Source organism: Camelus dromedarius, chromosome 6, assembly GCF_036321535.1.
Source record: "Camelus dromedarius isolate mCamDro1 chromosome 6, mCamDro1.pat, whole genome shotgun sequence".
Taxonomy (NCBI): Eukaryota; Metazoa; Chordata; class Mammalia; order Artiodactyla; family Camelidae; genus Camelus; species Camelus dromedarius.
Genome location: NC_087441.1, coordinates 9,015,035 through 9,037,115, shown reverse-complemented (window position 1 = coordinate 9,037,115; position 22,081 = coordinate 9,015,035). Strand labels below are relative to the sequence as shown.

General features: G+C 39.0%; 2 protein-coding genes across 2 annotated transcripts in view; both read right to left on the bottom strand.

Moving 5' to 3' along the window:
• Positions 1-2,132: 2,132 nt before the first annotated feature.
• Positions 2,133-22,081, bottom strand: part of TMEM242 (transmembrane protein 242) — a 38,095-nt gene continuing 18,146 nt past the window's right edge. The window contains exon 4 of the mRNA XM_010994039.3: positions 2,133-4,383. Coding sequence (XP_010992341.3) covers positions 4,285-4,383 — 99 coding nt within the window. The 3' untranslated portion in view covers positions 2,133-4,284. The remainder of the gene's footprint in view (positions 4,384-22,081) is intronic.
• LDHAL6B (lactate dehydrogenase A like 6B) lies at positions 16,457-18,339 on the bottom strand. The gene has a single exon (XM_010994036.3). It carries the CDS (start codon positions 17,857-17,859, stop codon positions 16,714-16,716), a length of 1,146 nt encoding a protein of 381 aa, XP_010992338.1. The 5' UTR covers positions 17,860-18,339; the 3' UTR covers positions 16,457-16,713.

Below are 22,081 nucleotides of genomic sequence, written 5' to 3'. Positions count from 1 at the left end.
TTTTGACAAGGTCTTATTTTAGCTTTGCATAAGATTTACGCCTAGAATTTTCTTAGTTTTGTAACCTCTATCTCAACTGAAGGATGTCTAAGTAGCTGTGGCCACTGCGGATTGAAGGGACCTGGAAGGATACAGGCAAAGGTGGTGGTGATGATGGTCCAGCCCTGGTAACAGCCCAGGTCCTCCGGATGAGGATGTCCTGGGCTTTGCTTAGAGTAGGAAGCAGAGGGAAACACCCCACACAGGGACAGCTGGAGAAGACAACCAGTAGCAATAAAAACAAACACACTCCCATCACCCAGGTTGGCAGAGCAAAGGGACTCTGCAGAATTGCACGCAACTCTGTAGAGAATGTCAAATCTAAGCTTTTGTATACTCAGTTCTGTCAACTTGCTCTTTTCAGACAGCGGGCCTCACGCTGGCATTCCAGGCAGCCCTCCTGATGTGTCCCCTGGTGTTTTCTGTTGGGCTGCAGAGCGGGACTCCCACACTAAGCCCAGGGCATCAGGGGCAGCAGGAAGATGAATTTTTGGAGCGTCTTCAGGTGAGCAGGTAGGTGTTCTATAAATGTGACAAGCATTCTCAGTTTGCCTGATTTAGATTCTTAGGGGAGTCCATTAAGAATCACTTTTACCCTTCTGTTATTAAGAATGTTTTTATGCAGTCTTGTCTTTTTCTATTGGTTTGTTTTCTTTAGTAAGTGGCCTTGCCTCACCAAAAGATAAGGCAAAAGTCGTCACCTAGCTTATTAAGAAATATAAATTAAGGTCTGAATCGCTCCACTAACACCTGGGCAGGAAAGTTGAACTCTGTGTGCTTCTTGGTAACTGCTATTATAATTTTCTCCAAAACCGAGTTACCTGCCATCAGACAAAATCTGCTAACAGCTTCACTCGTTACAGATGAATGTCACTGCCTACAGGAGATACTTCCTTTCCTCTGCTATACTCACAAAAGCACAGCCTTTGATAATTAGTCCTCATCACATCAATACAGGGACCCAAATACTTGACTCAGGGACTCGTCAGGAAGGAAAAATATCTCACTTGCCCATGATAAAATATTCGAAACATCTGTATTTTACTAACTTTTGTGAGAAACTTCACTATTTGGAGAAATGTTATATTTTACCTTGCTGATTTTCATTTGTACTTAACTGTTTGTTTTAAAGAAGATACATGAAAATGAGGTGAAAATATACAACGCTCTCCATGAACCAAACCTAGGAGAGATTAAATTCTGCCTCAAGTGAAATAGCTAAATTCAGTGGATTTTAATTACTTTTGTCCCAAAGGGCTCCCCCCTTTCCTTAATTTCTTATATTTTCCCCTTAGGTTGCAATGATTAATTTGCAAGCTGAGTCCCATACTAGCCATGAAACTAAGCAGAATGTATGACAGGCGAGGTGATGAGGTGCCACCTTTTGACCGAGCAGCTAAGGCAGGTTTTTTCCAGCATCAGCCTGTGTCAGCGCGATGGAATGAGGGTCACCTGGGGTCACGCCTCAGCTCCGCAGGGCCTGGGCAGCGGCTAGCTCACTCTCCTACCATTAGACTCCATGTTTCTCATGGAGACAGGCTGCTAGGCATCTTGTGAGGCAGGTCCCATGCCCTATTTTTCATTCCCAGTTTGTTCAGAAATCATTATTTTCTTGATTCTGAAAATAACAGCAGCCCATGGATACAGTTTTACAGCGCAGCAGTAACTTACCAGAATACGTTTTTTTTTTCCCCTTGAATGAACCCCGAGGCCTTGGCAGTCGCCCCTCCCTGCCCACCACGTTTTCTCTCTTTCTCTATATTGCTTTCTCTAATGGCTCTTTTGACGCTGAGATTCTAAATGTAACGCGTAACCCTCAACCAGTATAAGCAGCATTCTTACGGGAGCCACCTTAATGCTGGCTCACATGAAATGGAAATGGCTTGTGTTATCCATCCTTTAAAATATTTCTAGTGCTCAGCCTCCGTGAAATGATTGCTTATAGGGAGATAATGTCTGTTCTATTCCTTTTTAAGTCTGTGAAAAATGTCATCCTGGTTAATAGGGTGATTAAGACTCTTTATGCTCCAGGAGATAAATGTGATTATGTTTGTCATACTCTACCCAAGATAAAGACAGCAAAGAAGGCAAACTTGAAATTCCATAACACTTCCTCTCTTCCATATCCAGGAACATTCAGAACTCAGTACACAGATGGTACTTCACATAAAGAATAACATTATCTGTTAAACATTTTTCCTTACCATTAACCAACTTAACAATACGCCTCTGGTATAACAGGAACAGACAAATGACTACATCTTCTGATATCTAAGTTCTGACTGTAGAAAAATACCACTTTAGTCATATTGTTTTCCTTTTAACTGTCATCTTTGTTACTTCATTTTTGCCTTTAAAATGCAACTGGAGTCTATGCTTGGTCCTAAGGACTCTGTCCCCATCAACCTTCCCTCAGCAGGTGATTCTTATGGGAGTCCCCCGCCATCCCTTAAGAACAACAGATGTCTATGGAAAGGGTTTTGTAAACCTTAGGCCTATCAATCACACAGATGCATTCAGTCATTCCTCCAGGCCTCCGTGTGCCAGGCCCTGTGGACCAGAGTGCACCCACCATGCCCCTAGACTCAGGCTCATAATATGGACAAAAGCCTGTTCTGTCTTGTTCCTGCCTTTCCTTCCTTCATTTCATTCAAAGGCTAAAGATATTTTGTTAGCAGAGATTTAGTTAAAAATGGAAGGTGGGTGAAGTTTTTGCTACTCCACATACCCGGATAAATTTTACACCCTTTCCTTTTAGTCTTGGATTTTAAACAGCTTAAATATGAATCCCAGATGCTGATTACACCTGTTTAATTAATTAACAATACAGCAATTTAAACAGGGTAACACGGTCCAGAGAAAAATGTTACATTATGCACTCGACATTTCATTTAAAATTCTTCCTTAAAATTAAAAGGTTTCATTATAACAGATAAATTTCAAATGTACTTTATTAAACTTGATTGCTAATTAGGGCCTAAGCAATTATAAAGAAAGATATTCAACCAGAGGTTATTTTTCTGGACACATTGGCATATTACTTTTCTTAAAAAAAATTTTCATCTCCAGCAAAAATAACTGCATGTAGACATTATTCTCTGTTTTCTGGGAGAGATCTTGGAGGACAGGAAAGGGCTGGGTGTGTTTACAGAAACAGAACAATAGCTGTTCCTATTAGGGAGGTGGTACCAATTAATATTGACACTCAATACTCAGGTAACTTTCTGGTTGAAAATATTTAAGGTAAGGGATAACTGGGCTATTTTCATACTGACAACTGAGATAAAACTATAAACTGTCAGTCACTATTTAGGGACCCAGAACCAATTTCTCAAAAAAGTACATTTTATACCCTTGGTATCATTATTTTAGCATGATTATCCTTTCAAGTTATTATAATCTGTTACTGGCTTCTTGTTTAAGAATTTAAAGGTTTTTTTTTTTTTTTTTGTACGTGTGTGGGGGTGTGTGTGTCTAATTAGGTTAATTTTTAAATTTATTTTTAATGGAAGTACTGGGGATTGAACCCAGGATCTCACTTTGTACATGCTAAGCACACACACTCTACCATTGAGCTATACCCTCTGCTACAGGCCTTAAGGTAAGGGCGTCAGGTAAGTAACTGGCACATACAAGTAAAGACTGTGTCCGGGACCACAGAGCCACACCCACTGCCTGATGTACAGGATCCACCTACTGATCCATCACTTTGGAGTCTGCCTAACAGAAGCAAGTCCTCCAAGCTCGGACAACCACATGCTGACAAGAAAGGCTGCTGAAACTTATTTAATTGGACATGTTGAGGTACTACTGCTGTTAGGAGTCTGTTTATAAAGATTTTCTATCATATATTATTATACATTCTTTTTTCAGGTAAAAAACTTAGTTTCAACTGTTATATTCATGAAAGTATTTCCACTGGGATTTCCTCCATATGGAGAAGTTATCTGTATAATTATTTTTAAGTAGTCTTCCTTCCTAACTTTGGGAAAACTTTACCCTCCCCACCAACACACATACATACACACCCCTTGTGAGCATAACCACAGCAGTGGTAAAGTAGAGCACACAGAAATGGCCATTGGCCGCCTATGAGGACACTGAATGCCATCCATCCCATAGGTTCAGTCAACAAACTGCATGTATTCCTGAGGAGAAATCAATCGAGTCTCTTTGCTGTTGTGGCATCTCCAATGCCAGCCTTTCCCAGAACAATGGTTCTGGACTTCATCCACCATGCTCATCTCATTTAGATTTCAATGCTTCCTCCCACTCAACAGCCGATTCAGAGTTCTTGGGAATTGCTGGAAATATTGATTGCATTTTGCTTCGAAAGTCTTTCATCTGAAAGATGAAAAAAAAATTAGTCATTAAATGTTAAAAGATGGATAAAAGAGCCAAAGCAATTAGAGATGGACGCCGTGGCTGAATGAATGATGTCTCACTGCTGTGGTACTGAGCAAAGAAGAGCAACAAAAGATAAAAACTGTTCTCACTACCTTGAAAGACAATGAGACACATCTCTTCTTCTTCCAAGTATAAATCTATTGGACCCTAAATAACATAAAACTCCATTCTGAATTGGGAAGGCAATGTGCCCTAAACCATCAACCCTCCAAGATGTTTACTCCCTACGGTATGTGTTGTTGGCTTTCATATTATAAAGATGCAGTTGAGAATGGGATTTCTGTCTAAATGAATAAATGAATATACCGAGGCCATTCAAAGTTAGAGAAATTTTGGGGCCAGAGGGAAGGAGTGGAGAGAAGAAACTTAGTAGGGGGCTAATAAAGAAGGAATTAATGCATGGCAGATAAACTAGAATGTTTCTACATGCCAGACAGTGTTGAAAAATGTAGAGGTTCAACCAGCAGAGGTTTACCTGGGGTCTGAGAGTCTGAGCAGGAGGTTGGATGATCTGAATATGCAGTATCAGCCTGGAGCCCTGCCCTAACGGAGGGGAGTGCTAATTTATGGGTGGTGGGTAATCTTCAGGTTAGGTAATACTAGCTCCACACTCTCTGGTTCATTCTTCTTAATGTAGACGGTCTTGTTCTGAAGGTATTATTTCAGAGGTACTATAGCACAGCACTGCAGTTTTCTGATCAGCCATATCCCAACCAGTATTTCTCAAAGATACAACTCTCCTCAATCAGACTGGGGAAGCACTCTGGACTCAGAACAACATGAAAGTCGTTACTTGGACTGGTTACTTTGAGAGAGGACTAATATTTCAGCTACTGTCATTACAGTATCAAATTACATATTATGTTCCAAGAACAAAGCTCACATGGAGATATATATGTATATATATATATGTATATATATATGTGTATATATATATATATTAATGGTATGTTTGTTAAAAGCATTAATTTATAGTTAAATATCATTTTGATTTAAATATTCTGATAGTGGAAGACATATAATGCTACCCATCATATGTAGGCTGTAGAAGGTCCATGCCAACTATCTCAACATTGGGTCCCAGACACCAATCTTGAAGACACACACAGGCATCCACGGCGTGTGTGTCTCCCCCTGACCCCCTCTGCCCTGCAGCTCTCTACTTTGTTCTCTGATGAACCCTTCATGAGGGGTTCTTAACTAGAGGCAGTGCTGCATTCCTGGGGAGGGACTGGAAATGTACTTCTAAATAGCAGTGGCTGCTTTCCTTCAGCAGGGGCAGGGGGCTGTGTTCTCATTTCCTCTTCTTGGCCCAATTTTTTCCTTTCCTTTCATTTCCCAAATATTATATTATTTTCTTGTTCCCAAGGTCATAAGTGAGTAACTGAACCACTAGAAGGAATCATATCTGAAATATAGCCAGCTAAGAACAGACAGACTTCAGAGCAAGGGAAGGTAAGGGAGACAAGTGGGATAAAGAACACCATTTTGCCCTCTTTTACAGCTGTGGAGGAGACTGGCCAAGACAGCAGAGTAGAAAGAACCTGAGCTTACCTCCTCTCACAAGCACACCAAAATCATGACTAGCAGCAAAACAACCATCAGTGAAAAGGCCAGAACCTACCAGAAAAGATCTTCTACAACTAAAGACATAAAGAAAAAAACCACAAAGAGACAGGTAAGAGGGGTGCACTCACGATATCATCAAGTCCCATCCCCTCGCTGGACAACCCACAAACTGGAGAATAATTACATTGCCGAGGTTCGCCCACAGAAGTGAGAGTTTTGAGTCCCATGTCAGTTTCCTCAGCCCAGGGGTCCTGCACTGGGAAATGAGCCCCCAGGACATTTGGCTTTGGCACACAGTGGGGCTTTTTGTGAGTCCTAGAGGACTGGGGGAAATAGAGATTTCACTCTTAAAGGATGGACACAAAATCTCACATGCTCTGGGACGCAGGGCAATAGCAGTAATTTGATAGGAGCCTGGGCCAGACCTACCTGCTGGTCTTGGAGAGTCTCCTCAAGAGGTACGGAGCAGCTGCAGCTCACCCTGGGGACAGACACTGGCGGCAGCCATTCTCAGGAGCTCCTTCTACCACTTGGACACTGGTGTTGGCAGGCGCCATTGTGGAATCCTCCTTTGGGCCCACTTGACAGCCTGTACTTGCCCGTGCTGGGACACCTCATGCCAAGCAACTAACTGGGTAGGGACACAGCCCACCCATCAGCAGACAGGCTGCCTTAAGACCTCCTGAGCCTACAGCTGCCTCTAGACATAGCCTGGCCCACCAGAGGGTTTGGGACCCAGCTCCAACCACAAGGGGCAGGCACCAGCCCTAACCTCCAGGAAGCCTGCTGTAGCCTCTGGAACAGTCTTACCCACCAGAAGGCTGACACCAGACTCAGGAAAACCACAATACTGCAGCCTGCAGACCTAGCCCTAGCCCCGGAGCCCCCTGAGGTTCTGCAGTCAGCCACCTTGTGACCTGGACCTAGCAGCTAGAAGCTTCCGCACAAGGCACGGCCTGACAACCAACTCAACCAGCAGCCAACCAAGCCTATCAGACTACCCACATAGTCAGCCGATCACAACGGAAGGGCCCACACACCCCTCATGGGGGAACCCCTAGAGCATATATAGCTTGGGTGACGAGAGGGTAAGTGTGCTGCTGGGACACACAGGGTGGAGACAGGCAATCTACCCAAGAAAGTGTTCAGGGAAGGGATCATAAAGATGATCAAAGAATGCAGGAGAAGAATGGATGCACAGAGCAAGAAATTACAAAAAGTTAGAAAATAAAGAACCATCAGAGATGAAGAATACAATAACTGAACTAAAAAAATACTAGAAGGAATCAATAGTAGTCTAAATGATACAGAGGAGCAGATCAGTAAGATGGATGATAGAGTAGTGGAAATCATTGATGCTGAACAGAAGAAAAAATGAAAAGAAATAAGGACTGTTTAAGAGACCTTTAGAACAGTATCAAGCACAATAACATTTGCATTATAGGAATCATAGAAGAGAAGGGCTGAGAACATACTTGAAGATATAATAGCTGTGAACATCCCTAACCTGAGAAAGGAAACAGTCATACAAGTCCAGAAAGTCCCATACAGGATTAACCCAAAGAGGAACACACCAAGACACACTGTAATTAAAGTGGCAAAAATTAAAGGTAAAGAGAGAATATTAAAAGCACAAAGGGAAAAGCAACAAGTACCATACAGGGGAACTCCCATAAGGCTATCAGCTGACTTTTCAGCAGAAATGCTGCCAGCCAGAAGGGAGTGATACGACACATTTAAAGTAATGAAAGGGAAAAACCTACAACCAAGGATACTCTACCCAGCAAGACTCTTGATCAGATAATGATGGAATGGTCAAAAACGTTTATAGACAAGCAAAAGCTAAAAGAGTTCAGCACCACCAAAGCAGCTTTACAAATGTTAAAGAAACTTCTCTAAGTGAAAAAGAAAAGGCCGCAACTAGAAACATGAAAATTACAAAATGCAAAAAAAAAAACCCAAAAACTCAATGGTAAAGTCATACATACAATAAAGGTAGGAAATCATCTACACACAAAGCTAGTAGGAAGATTAAAAGATAAAAGTAGTAAAATCATCTATATCCATAATAAGCAGTTAAGGGATAAACAAAACACTTAGATATAAAATATGATATAAAAAACAGTGAGGAGAGGAGAGTACAAAATGCAGGGTTGCTAAAATGCATTTGAAATTAAGAGATCAGCAACTTAAAACAACTCTCTCTCTATCTACTTATCTATCTATCCATCTATCCATCTATCTAGAAACCTCATGGTAACCACAAACCAAATGTCTATAATGGGTATGTACACACACACACACACACACAAAGGAATCCAAGTGTAACACTAAAGTTAGTTATCAAATCACAACAGAACAAAAGGGGGAAAAAAGACCTAAAAAATACCCCTCAAACAATTAACAAAATGGCAATAAGAACATACATATCAATAATTACCTTAAATAGAAATGCTCCAATCAAAAAACATACAGTGGCTGAATGGATAGAAAACAAGATGCATATACATGCTGCCTACACTTATATTACACAAAATACACTTTAAAATAAAGGCTGCTATAAGAGACAAGGACACGACATAAGTTTAGTCTAAGAGGAAGATATGACAGTTGTAAATATATATGCACCCAACATAGGAGCACTTAAATACAAAAAACAAATATGAATGGACATAAAGGGTGAGATCAACAGTAACACAATAATAGTAGGGGATTTTAACACCCTACTTACATCAATGGACAGATCACCCAGACAGAAAATAAGAAAACATTGGCCTTAAATGACACATTAGACCAGATGGGCTTAATTGACATATATAGAACACTGCAACTAAAAGCAGCAGAATACACATTCTTTTCAAGTGCACACAGAACATTCTCCAGGATAGATCACATGCTATAGGCCACAAAACAAGCCTTGGTAAATTTAAACAAAACAAAAAAACTTAAATCATGTCAAGCATCTTTCCCAACCACAATGCTGTAAGACTAGAAATCAACTACAAGAAAAAAAAACTGCAAAAAACATGAACACGTGGAGGCTAAATAATATGCTACTAAACAACCAATGGATCAATGAAGAAATTAAAGAGGAAAGTAAAAAATACCTAGAGACAAATGAAAGTGAAAACATGATAATCCAAGATCCAAAACCTATGTGATGCAGCAAAAGTATTTCTAACAGGGAAGTTTATAGTTGATACAAGCTTACCTCAGGAAACAAGAAAAATCTCCAATAACCTAACCTACATCAAAAGGAAATAGAGAAAGAAGAACAAACAAAACCCAAAGTTAGTAGAAGGAAAGAAATCATAAAGATCAGAGCAGAAATAAATGAAATACAGACTAAAAAAAAAAAATCAATGAAACTAAAAGCTGGTTCTTTGAAAAGATAAACAAAATTGATAAATATTTAGCCAGACTCATCAAGAAAAAAAGGGAAAAGACCCAAATCAATAAAATCAGAAATAAAAAAAGAAGACATTACAACTGACACCACAGAAATACAAAGGATCATTCTTAAGAGACTACTATGAACTATATGCCAATAGCATAGAAAACTAAGAAGAAACGTCAGATTCTTAAAAATGTGTAATCTCCCAAGACTGACCCAGGAAGAAATAGAAAATATGACCAGACCAGTTACCAGTAATGAAATTGAATCAGTAATTTAAAAAGTCCCAATAAACAAAAGTCCAGGACCAGATGGCTTCACAGGTGAATTCTACCAAACATTTAGAGAAGAGTTAACACCTATTCTCAAACTATTCCAAAAAACTGCAGAGGAAGGTACACTTCCAAACTCATTCTATGACACCAACATCATCCTGATACCAAAACCAGACAAAGATATCACACAAAAAAAGAAAATTATAGGCCAATATCTTTGATGAACACAGATGCAAAAAACCTCAACAAAATGTTAGCAAACCAAATCCAACAATACATTAAAAGGATCATACGCTATGATCAAGTGGGATTTATCCCAGGGCTGTAAGATTTTTCAATATCCACAAATCAATCAGTGTAATACACCACATTAACACACTGAAGAATAAAAACCATATAATCATCTCAATAGATGGTGAAAAATCTTTTGACAAAATTCAACATCCCTTTACCCAGAAAGTGGGTATAGATGGAACATACCTCAACATAATAAAGACCATATGTGACAAACCCACAGCTAACATTATACTCAATAGTGAAAAGCTCAAAGTGTTTCCTCTGAGATCAGGAAAAAGACAAGGATGCCCACTCTCAACACTTTTATTCAACATAGTATTCTAAGTCCGAGCCACAGCAACCAGAGAAGAAAAAGAAATAAAAGAAATCCAAATTGGAAAGGAAGAAGTAAAACTGTCACTGTAGATGACGTGATACTATACATAGAAAATCCTAAGAATGCTGCCAGAAAACTACTAGAGCTCATCAGTGAATTTGGTAAAGTTGCAGGATACAAAATTAATATACGGAAATCTGCTGCATTTTTATACACTAATAATGAACTATCAGAAAGAGAAACTGAGGAACCAATCTCATTTACCACTGCATCAAAAATAAAATAAAATAAAATAAAATAAAATAAAATAAAATAAAATAAATAAAAAATAAAAATAAATGAATAAATAAAATAAAATAAAATAAAATAAAATAAAATAAAATACCTAGGAATAAAACTACCCAATGGGAAAAAGATCTGTAGTTGGAAAACCATAAGACAGTGATGAAAGAAACTGAAGACAACACAAACAGATGTAAAGATATACCATGTTCATGAACTGGAAGAATTGATACTGTTAAAAATGACCATACTACCCAAGGTAATCTACAGACTCAATGCAATCCCTATCAAAATACCAATGGCATGTTTCACAGAACTAGAACAAATAACTTTAAAATTTGTATGAAAACACAGAAGACCCTACATAGCCAAAATAATCTTGGGAAGGAAGAACAGATCTAGAGGAATCACACTCCCTGACTTCAGATTATACTACAAAGCTACAGTAATCAAAAAAGTATGGTGCTGATACAAAAAGACATAAATCAGTGGAAAGACTAGAGAACCCAGAAATAAATCCATGCACGTATGCTCAATCAATCTACAACAATGAAGCCAAGAATAAACAATGGAGAAAAGTCTCTTCAATAAGGGGTACTGGGAAAACTGGACAGCTACATGTAAAAGAGTGAAATGAGGACATTCTCTAACACCATGCACAAAAATAAACTCAAAATGGATTAAAGTCCTAAATGTAAGACTGGGAACTATAAAACTCCTAGAGGAAAACACAGGCAAACACTCTTTGACATAAATACTAGCAATATTTTTTTTGGATCTGTCTCCTAAAGCAAAGGAAATAAAAGCAAAAACAATCAAATGAGACCTAATTACACTGCACAACAAAGGAAACCACTGACAAAATGAAGACAACCTACTGAATAGGAGAAAATATTTGCAAGTGATATGACTGATAAGGATTTAATATCTAACATATATAAATAAATAGCTCATACAACTCAACAACAACAACAATCACCTTAAAAAAAAAAAGACCCCCAAACTGAAAAATAACAACCTGATTAAAAGATGGGCATAAGACCTAAATAGACATTTTTTCAAAGAGGACATGCAGATGGCCAACAGGAACATGAAAAGATGCTCAGCATCACTAAATCTGCTGGGAAATGCAAATCAAAACCACAATGAGATATGACCTCACACCTGTTAGAATGGTTATCCTTAAAAAGAACACAAACAACAAATGTTGGTGAGGATGTGGAGAAGAGGAAACCCTTATACGTTATTGGTAGGAATGTAAACTAGGCGCAGCCAACGTGGAAAACAGTATGGAGATTTCTCAAAATACTAAAAATAGAACTACCATATGACCCAGCAATTCCACTCCTGGAAGTATTTCTGAAAAAAACCAAAAACACTAATTTGAAAAGATACATGCACCCCAACATTCATAGCAGCATTGTTTACAATTGCCAAGATATGGAAGTGACCTAAGAGTCCATCACAGATGAATGGATAAAGAATATGTGGTGTGTATACACACACGTATATATAATGGAATACTAATCAGCCATAAAAGGGAATGAAATTTTGCCATTTGAAACAACATGGATGGGTCTGGAGGGTATCATGCTTAGTGAAATAAGTCCAAAAGAGAAAGACAAATACTGTATGATATCATTTTTATGTGGAATCTGAAAAAACACAACAAACTAGTGAATATAACAAAAAAGAAACATATGACTCACAGATATAGAGAACAAACCAGGGGCTACCAGTGGGGAGAAGGATGAGGGGAGGGGCAATATAGGGGTAGGGGACTAACAGGTACAAACTATTATGTATAAAATAAGCTACAAGGATATACTGTACAACACAGGGTATGTAACCAATATTTTATAATAATAAACGGAGTATAACCTTTAAAAATTCTGAAACACTGTATTTTACACCTGTTACATAATATTGTACATCGACTATATTTTGATGAAATTTTTAAAAAATGTAAGCTGTGGAAATGGAAATGAAGTCTACATTTTAAGTTATAAACAGGGCCTCAAGTTGCTTTAAACAATAGGGCTCCATAGAAGGTTTTAAAGCTTGTAGTATTAATGTATATGGATAGTAGATGAAAACCTTCAGTTTTTTCCACCTGTTTCAATTTCTGATATGCAGATCAGAGGTGTTGGTCTTATCAGTGATACTCCATCACAGGCCTACAGAACATTCCTTTGCTTACAAATGTGCTTGATGAAAGATTTAGGGACTGAGTACATTTAAGCAAATGTGGTTATAAAATAAATGTATTCCACAATAATAATCACAGCCATTGCCACAGAACCATCCCTCTACCCTAATACCCCACAAGTTTGAAGATGGGGCATGCTGGTAACTTGACTCTCCATCTGGCAACTCAGTTTTAATCTGAAGCATTTTCTAAATTTGGGGATTTCTTTCCTGCAGTCTTCTTCCCTCTTTCCTTTGACCAGGGAGAATTTTTCCAAGGTTACTGATCACAGGCCTACCCTTCTAAGCAGGGCCACTGAGTAATGCACAACTCCAGGAGCCTCTCTCCACAAACTAAGGTCCGAATGGCACTCCCTAGGAAATGAGCCCACTGCTCCAAGAACACCATCCTTAAGTCCCAAATTGTGTCCAATAGTGCTGTGTTGTGGTATTACCAGAAAGTACCACTTTAAGGCAGCAATTCTCCGAGTGTTATGACAATTGGAAAATGTACTACAAGTAATTTTCACTAATACGGACATTCTGACTGACTTTTTAGATATTAGAACAGATTCAAGATTACGTTTCCAATAATGTTACTATTCTCATTCACACTGCAAAGGCTTTTTGAAGAGCCATTTAGCCAGTATACCAGGAGTGAAACATGGGATACGGCTACACATTTAACATGCATATCTTGGCAAGGGAAAAAACAACATGAAAACTTTTGGTCTAATATATGCTGTGATGAAAAATGACAAAAGCCTGAGGATAAGTCCCCAATTTAATTAATCTGAGAAAAGCCTTACAGCATTTAGCCTAATAAACAGACAGCTATCGGAATTAAAAGCTCCAAGTTTTAAAATGTCTTTGCCATCAACTAGCTCGTTTAGCTTCAGTTTCCTCACTTGTAGGTAGAGGACTACTGCCAGCCTCAGTGCTAGGGTTGGAATAATAAAGGCTTTATAGGACCAACTGATGAGCAAGCCTTTGCATATGTCAATACTTACAGTGCCAATGGTAATTCTGAAGAACCTGGAAATTCAGGTTCTTCATAAGATAAAACAGAATAAGACTGTAAGTGTTCCCTGAATAGGAATAATAACATCTGCCATTTGAGATCACCTATATATACCAAGCAGTAGGCTTTTACATTAAGTCTTCCCAATTCTATGTGGCATAAATGAGGACTACCACTTTACATATGAGGAACCAACCAGAGGTCAGAGAGGTTAACCCCTCCACGGTGATGTGGTTTAGGAGTACAACTGCCTGACTGGTATCCAGGCTCTTCCCCCACAGACGCTCTGGTTCTGTGATCTGTAAAGACATGGCACCTCTACAACCTCTACTCATGTACAGATTTCACTAAAAATGACTTTAAAAGCCTATAATTCTTGCAATGGTGACCATGTTATTTAGAATGCTATAGCAGATTATTACCAATGTTTACCGACAGCCAGCACTCATCTATTTCTTGATACAGGGGGTTATACTTCTCTACCCTCTTGAAGTTAGGTAACCACGAGACTAATTCTGGCTAATAAAATATGAGGAAAAGAAATGTATGTCACTTCCAGGGTGAAGCGTGTAATTGCAGGTGTTCATTTCTCCAGGCCTCTCTTCCTTTTCCATAGCAATCATGGGAACCTGTGTAGCTGTGGTGGTGCCTCAAGATCAAGGCAACCTGATGTATGAAGCCGGCCTGTGGGGAAAGCTTCCTAGAGAGTTGTGTAAACTCATAGTGGATTTTAGGAAAGAAACAAACCTCTTTTATTTTAAGCCACACAGTTGGAGATTGTTTTTTACTGTGGTATAACCTAGCCTATCCTGACTGACATAGCTGATGGAGAGAATTACAAAACAGACATAAGGCATGCTCTGGTCCCCTTCCATATTACATTAAATGTGGTTGAAACACGGCTGAGTAAAAACTCAAGGGCTGGTTGTGGTATACATGCACACATATACACACAATGGAATACTACTCAGCCATAAAAAAGAATAAAAATAATGCCATGTGCAGCAATGTGGATGGACCTAGAGATTATCATACTAAGCAAAGTAAGTCAGACAGAGAAAGACAAGTATCATTTGATATCACTTACATGGGGAATCTTAAAAAATGACACAAATTAGCTTATCTACAAAACAGAAACAGACTCACAGACATAGAAAACTTATGGTTATCAAAGGGGAAAGGGGGGAGGGATTAATTAGGAGTTTGAGATCAACATATACAAACTATTATATACAAGATAAACAAGGTCCTACTGTATAGCACAGGGAACTATATTCAATATCTTATAATAATCCATAATGAAAAAGAATATATATGTATAACTGAATCACTATGCTGTATACCAGAAACTAACACATTGTAAATCAACTATGTTTCAATAAAAAACTCAAGGGCTGGACAAATAAGAGGAACCTTGTGCAGTTAAGCTTAAAAAGGTTTTAGAACCACCTGGTACAACCAAAGCACCACTCTTCCCACCTTCAGGGAGCTCAGCACAACTAATCCCATTGTATGGCACAGCTTCCTGTATAATCAGAACATTTTGATATTTTCAATGAAATAGTATGGGAGCTCTGATTAAAGAGTCAGTTTTTTGGGGTGGATGGCTTTTCTGTGTCTACTTGATAAAGTTCAATTAAGCAGGACTGGCTTAATTTAGAGAGCAGATGCTGGTACTTTTCAATTTTGATTAGGCCTGTTGATAGCCATGTAAATCCTGAGATGTTTGAACATACCATGTTATTTATTTAATATTCAGTTGCACTAGGAAGGCTAAGATGAATTTTAAAAATCTCAGCTTCTCATTTTCTAAGTTCTTAGTACCATTATTTAGGTAAAGGTCAGACAAGCATCTTTACTTTCTCCTAAACTCTCACTGTAACACATGCATAAAGTCTAGAATCTATAGTAAAGTCAATTGATTTAGGAATAGAAAGTGAACATGTAACTTTCTGAGAAATACAATCCCTTAAGTACTCATTAAAATGGCCAATTTTTATGACAATGATTAACAACAGGACACAATTCAAAAGCAAATGCTTTCTGTAAATGTGAAGTAAACTGGAAAGAGATGACCCTGGAGTGTCTTAGGGCCAAGGCCTACTCTGCAGCTAAGACCCAGTCCAGTAAGAACAATTTAACATGCTGCTTTTTTGTTGTTGTTAATTTATTTATTTATAATTTTTTTGGCAGGAGGGAGGTAATTAGGCTTATTTATGTATTTATTTTTAGAGGAGGTACTGGGGACTGAACCCAGGACCTTGTGCATGCTCAGCATGTGCTCTACCACTTGAGCTATACCCTCCCCTCCATAACATGCTTCTTGATTTAATGGGCTAACAGGTCAGGTTCTCAGAGGCAGTTCTAAAATGATTTCAGTCAGGCTTTATTTTTAGTAACTGTACTACCTTTGTAGTACAGGCCTCTTTCTAAAAGCTTTATATTTTATTGCATTAAACTTTATAACAGCTACCAACCAGATCACTATTATTTTTCATATTTTACCTAATGATCCTGCTTCACTGGCACACAAAGGTGAACGGATGCAAATATACACACACACACAAACACAGGACCTGCTGCTCCCATTTTATGATGCCTTTTTAAAGGCCTGGCTTATAAGGTTGTCACAGGGGAATGAGGACAGCTGATGGCTCCATTACACAAAGTACTTCTATGTATACATTTATTTTTACACTGTATAGGAAGTTACAACTTCTAAAAAACAGTATTTAAATGAACATAGGTATAAGCTACCCAGAACAAAAACCAAATGACATCTCTCTCTCTCTTCACACACACACACACACACACACACACACTTTCCAACTTTTAGGAATTCAAATTTATTCAAAAACTGGATATACATAACCCCATAACTATCTTTCCTTGAATAACTTCAGAATGGCAGTTTTTTAAAACAACTTTAAAACTCAAGCTCCTTCTGAATTTCCCAAAGAGTTTTTGCACTCTTCTGCAGACGAGCCTCTTCTTCAGGGGCCAACTTTACTCTTATAAGGTCAGTAATACCATTTTCTCCCAGGATACAAGGAACACTGAGGAATACTTCCTCATTTATTCCATAGAGACCCTTAATTCTGGTGGAAACTGGATGCACTCTCCTAAGATTTTTCAAAATACTTTCTGTTAAATCAGCCACAGATAGGCCAATGGCCCAAGAAGTATAACCTTTCATTTTAATAATGTCATAGGCACTAGCAACCACATCTTTGTGAACATTTTTCCACTGCTCAGGATCTTTATCAGTTCCTATATCTACATTCAGAGTTTTCAGAGGAATACCAGCAATGTTCACACCACTCCACACAGGAACACTTGAATCTCCATGCTCTCCAAGGATCCACCCATGACAGCTTTCAGAATGGATACCAAGCCTTTGCCCGATCAAGAAACGGAAACGGGCAGTGTCCAGATTACAACCACTTCCAATAACACGGTTTTGAGGGAATTCACTCAACTTCCAGGCTACATAAGTTAAGATATCCACTGGATTGGAAACAACAATCAGTTTGCAGCGAGGGCTGTGTTGGACAATACTGGAAATCATTAATTTAAAGATGGCCAAATTTCGCTGGACTAAATTAAGGCGTGTTTCCCCTTTTTCCTGGCGTGCACCTGCTGTGATAATCACGAGGCTGGAGTTTGCAGTGACAAGGTAATCTTTGCTGTAAACAATATTTGGCATTTTGACGAACGAACTGCCATGTTGAAGATCCATTGTCTCACCCTTCAGTCGGCCTTCATCAACATCCACCAAGGCAAGTTCATCACTCAAGCCTTTTAACAGGATGCTGATAGCACAGGCCATGCCAACCGATCCAGTTCCTACAATGGAGATCTTACTGCAACGAACGGCCTCGTCCGAAGTGAGATTCTTCAGAAGCTCACACTTGACGGTCGCCATCTCAGACGCGGGGGCGACGGGCCACGCGCCCCTGAGGGGGACGCCAGCTGTCTGGCGGGGGCCTAACACCATTCCCAAGTCCAGGAAATTCGCTTTCGCAGCGCCCACTCTCTGGCCAGCCCGCAGGACTCTCACAGTCCAGCTCATGGCCCCTCGCTCAACAGATGACGGAAGAGAAAGGGAGAAAGCAGCCGGCAGCCTTCAAAGCTCGAAGGGAAGCACCTGTGACCGTTGGCCGCTCCCTCAGCAAGTTACCGAGGCGGTACCAAGCCGGCGCCTTCGAACGCGCCTTCCGCCTGGTACTGCGGCTGCGCAAACTGGACCCTTTGACCACCCCTTTGGCGGCTACTGCGGCTGCGCAAGGCAGGCCCAACACACGTGACCTGGATCGGACCCTCGGAGAGCGCTCGCCGTGTCAGTTCTGACGACGGTGGAGAAAGGGCTTCTCTAGCAAATGGATTCTGGAGTAAAAGTTTTATAAACACAAATTCTCTCCAAAACTTAGCATGTGTAATGGGTCAACCCACATCCTTGGGATTAGTGATTTTCTGTTTTTACTACCTATGCAAAATAAAAATACTTCCATTAAGTACAGATGAAAATAAGGTTAAATTTTCTGAACTGGATCCCTACTGGGAATAAGATGCGTGTCCTTTGTCTCCCGATGGTCTCCTGCACCACTTCCCTGCATCTGTTTGGGAAGTAGGGCTCCTGTCGTATCCAGTTGGAGAAGCTTCTATTTGGAAAGGCTTCCTATTGCCTTTATACCAATCAAGATGTAACTGTGGGAAACAAGCAGGTTCTTAACAATGGGAAGGAGCCGACTGTGAGCTAGTTCAACGGTAAAAGCTCACAGGGAGAGGCTGTTACTCTCTCTCATGCCAAAGGAAAGCTTGTGATTGAGTCTTGATTAAAACTGACTTCTCAAGTAGAAACATGACGATGTAGAGTTATAGTAAAATGAAGATATGAAGAACCTTAAAACGGCAAGTTTAGACCAATGCACAAATCAGATTATTGATTAAAGTAGTAAAATAAAATATTAGCTAGCACAACATGGCATCAGTATATCTTACCTTCCTCTGCATTTCTCTGGTCAGTCTTTTGAACTTCCTTTCAAGTTTCTAAGGAAATAAAAACTTTCCATCTTGATGAAATATATACCCTTAAACCCAATACTACAAAAGTTCCAATAAAATAATGGTACTTTCTCCCCTCTTATATATACAGAATTCTGACCATGTAACGATTCCTCAAAGCTTTCCTCTCATTCTAAGAAAGCAATACGCTTTCCCCTAATGGAGCTCTTGGTGTACAGAGCCTCCTCACAGTCAGGGGAAAAAAATTGCGTGTATGCACATGTATGTGTGCGTGAATTCCGTTTTAGAATATCAAATCTTGACAAAATTAACATTTTATACTCAGGACTTGAAAAGCTATTCTCATTCTTCTTGCCACTGAACTGCAGTTCAAGAAGAGACGAATAGTAAGCAAAGGAGTTGGTGAGGGGTGAGAAAAGTGTGGCAATTAGTGGAGTTCCTGCAATCCTGTTTCAGTGTAACTTGCTGGTACCCTGTTTAGATGGTACAGTGCAAGCTCCGTGACACATAAAATGTTAAGAGCACCACATACATAAGTTCTCATCACACTGGTAGTCAAATTTATGGTAACTGTTTGTCAAATTAAAAGCTAGAATTTTTTAAATGATCATCTTTAATGGTGGCTGACATCTTGGAGGAATCCTCGTAAAAGACCAACTTTTGACAGCTATTATTCCTTTTATCCCAGTTATAGCTTGAAATGTTTTAACCTAGCCTGTTCCCACCTTCTTCCTGCAATGATTCCTTTGACCAGTCAAGCCACTTTCTGAGATAAGTGTTCTTGAGGATGAAATTCAAGGACATAAAGACTCTTAGCTAGATGGCTTCTTTTATAGTAATTTTCTCTCTAGACTTTGAACCTCTTTAGAAATACAATCACTATGACAGCTGCCTCTTCAGTCTTCCCCTTAGCCACAACTAAATCAATTTTGAGAAAAACAGCACTCTCTAAAATAAAAAAATACCTTAAACAAAGCAGCTTTTTATTTACAGTAAGTCTTGAGATAAGAAGGAAAGAACTGAAAAAGATAAGGGGATGTATATGACCTACAGAGCAGACTTAGGTCTACTCAAAGATGTGGAAAACCAAATATAGCTAGACATCTCCCTAATGACCTTCTGTCTTAGGTGGCTCATTCTTCTTTTCGAATGGAAAATCTAACTCAAATTATCTATTCAAAATTCAGTATAATATTATAGCCAGTGGAAGGATTACGCCGTAATACCTTTGTTTACACCACTCAGGAGGGTGGAAGCAGGAAATGAAGATGACCAGCAAGTCTCTGGACCAAGAATGGTAAACTAAGCTATTCTACTCTTTCTACCTGGACTCACCCCCAGTTCCTCCTGCCCTTTTTCTACCTAGGAGTTCAGTTCAAATATTTTATACTCTTCTGAGTCTTCTATGATCTACCAAGGATAACAAACTTTAAGAAATTCTGCCACCAGTGTACTCTGAACCTGTCTCCATTATAGGATCTATCACATACAATTAAATGTAATTACTTATGAATTTGTCACTCCATCATCTTTTACTTACCAGCATATCCCTATCTTCTAGCACAGAACTTGGTACCTGAACAGGAATTCAGGAAATGTTCATGGTAGAAAAGAATTAGTAAATAACTATAGAACTGAATTAATTAAGGCCAGAAGGCTAAAAGCTGAAAGAGAGATGGAAAGACAGGGCTGGAGAATCCACCTGGTACTAGAGTTCTGAATAAAGGGGTAAGTAAAATGTATAGGTGCCTATTTGGGATTTCTTAGCAAGGTTGATGCATAAATTTCAGATAAAGTTGTGAATAAGCTGAAAGATTTCTTAATTACTTTTAATACCATCTTTACCAAGTTAGAAAATACAAATTAAAAAAAATTCTATAGTGCTAGAAACACAGTAAGATAAATATGCAACAGCAGAAAGAATATTGTTATCCTTTGAAGTTATTTAATATGTTTTGTTCTATGGAAAGCTTTTAAAAAATAATCTATGCACAGAACCCTTGATTTGGAATAGAAAAGAAAATGCAATGAAAGCAGTGTTAATATTATAAGCTATAAACTTACCAGCATGCAAGTAGAGCATTACATAAACACAGTTATTTTAAAAGTCTTATGATTCGAAAATCATAAAATGCAAAGTGTAGGGTTTTTTTTTTTTTTAAATTGGTGGGCTGTGATTCTATCGCTCACAGATAGTAAAATATAACTTTGTAATCCTCGTGTGGGGGTCTTTTCATATTGCAGTACCTGAGAGTATTTTCCTTTGTCAGTAATACTGGGAATGCTGGGGGAAGGAGAAAAGGAGGGGACAAAGCTTTGTCTTCTGAATAGAATAAAGGCAGAATGTCAACTTAAAAAGCAACCCTGGGATCAACATCCTATTTATGGTATTCAAATATTACAACATGAATTGGCAAGCTCTTCTGATAAATTACCCAAATTCCACTTTTGTTCTTTAAAGGTATCATCTTACATATACTTTTTGATGCAACTGTAAAAAAAAGCTGCCTGTATTAATTATTAAAAAGGAAAAAAAAATTATTTTAATGTGGCACAAAACATGAAAAACAAAATTTAAATTCTTTAGTATCTGTTTAAACATCCTAAATCGCATCTAACTATTGAGAAAGTTTAATTTCATGGCCATAAGCTCTAACTGCATAGGTGCCGTTCTACTAATTCAGCCCATTTATTCTCTGCGATTGGATTAACAAAAATAATACTATAGCCCTCAGTAACAACAGTGTTACTCATCTAAAAATAAAAAAGACATGGAGAATATCTTTGTGTATGGAAGTTACTTTCAACTTAAGGTAGAAACTTAAGTTACCTTTATAGACTCCAAACTGTCAAAACTCCATGTTGTAAAGGTTAAAAATCAATTTGCCTCCAGATTCCATCTATGCAAAGAACAGGGACAGCAGGAGCTGGGAATAGTGGGGAGAAGAAGGGGGATTCAAGGTGGGGGATTAGCAAAGTTTCCTGGGCAAAGCTAGAAAGGCCCAGATCTAGAAAGAACGCGGCCTTTCAGCACGGCTAGAACTCTGAACATGACAGAGACTGATGAGGACAGCCAGATGCTCAGCTGCAGCACTGCCAGCTTCTGGACCCGCTCGTGCTCTGTGGGCCTGTCCTGTGCGCTGTAGGATGATTAGCAGCATCTCTGGCCTCTATCCGTTAGATGCAGGTGGCCCCCCTGCCATCATGACAGCCGACAGTGCCTCCAGACACTGCCAGGTCTCTTTTGGGGTGGGGTAAGGTGGGAAGGA

Excerpts from the sequence above, each read along its gene's own strand:
- LDHAL6B (XM_010994036.3), bottom strand. The coding sequence starts at position 17,859 with ATGAGCTGGACTGTGAGAGTCCTGCGGGCTGGCCAGAGAGTGGGCGCT.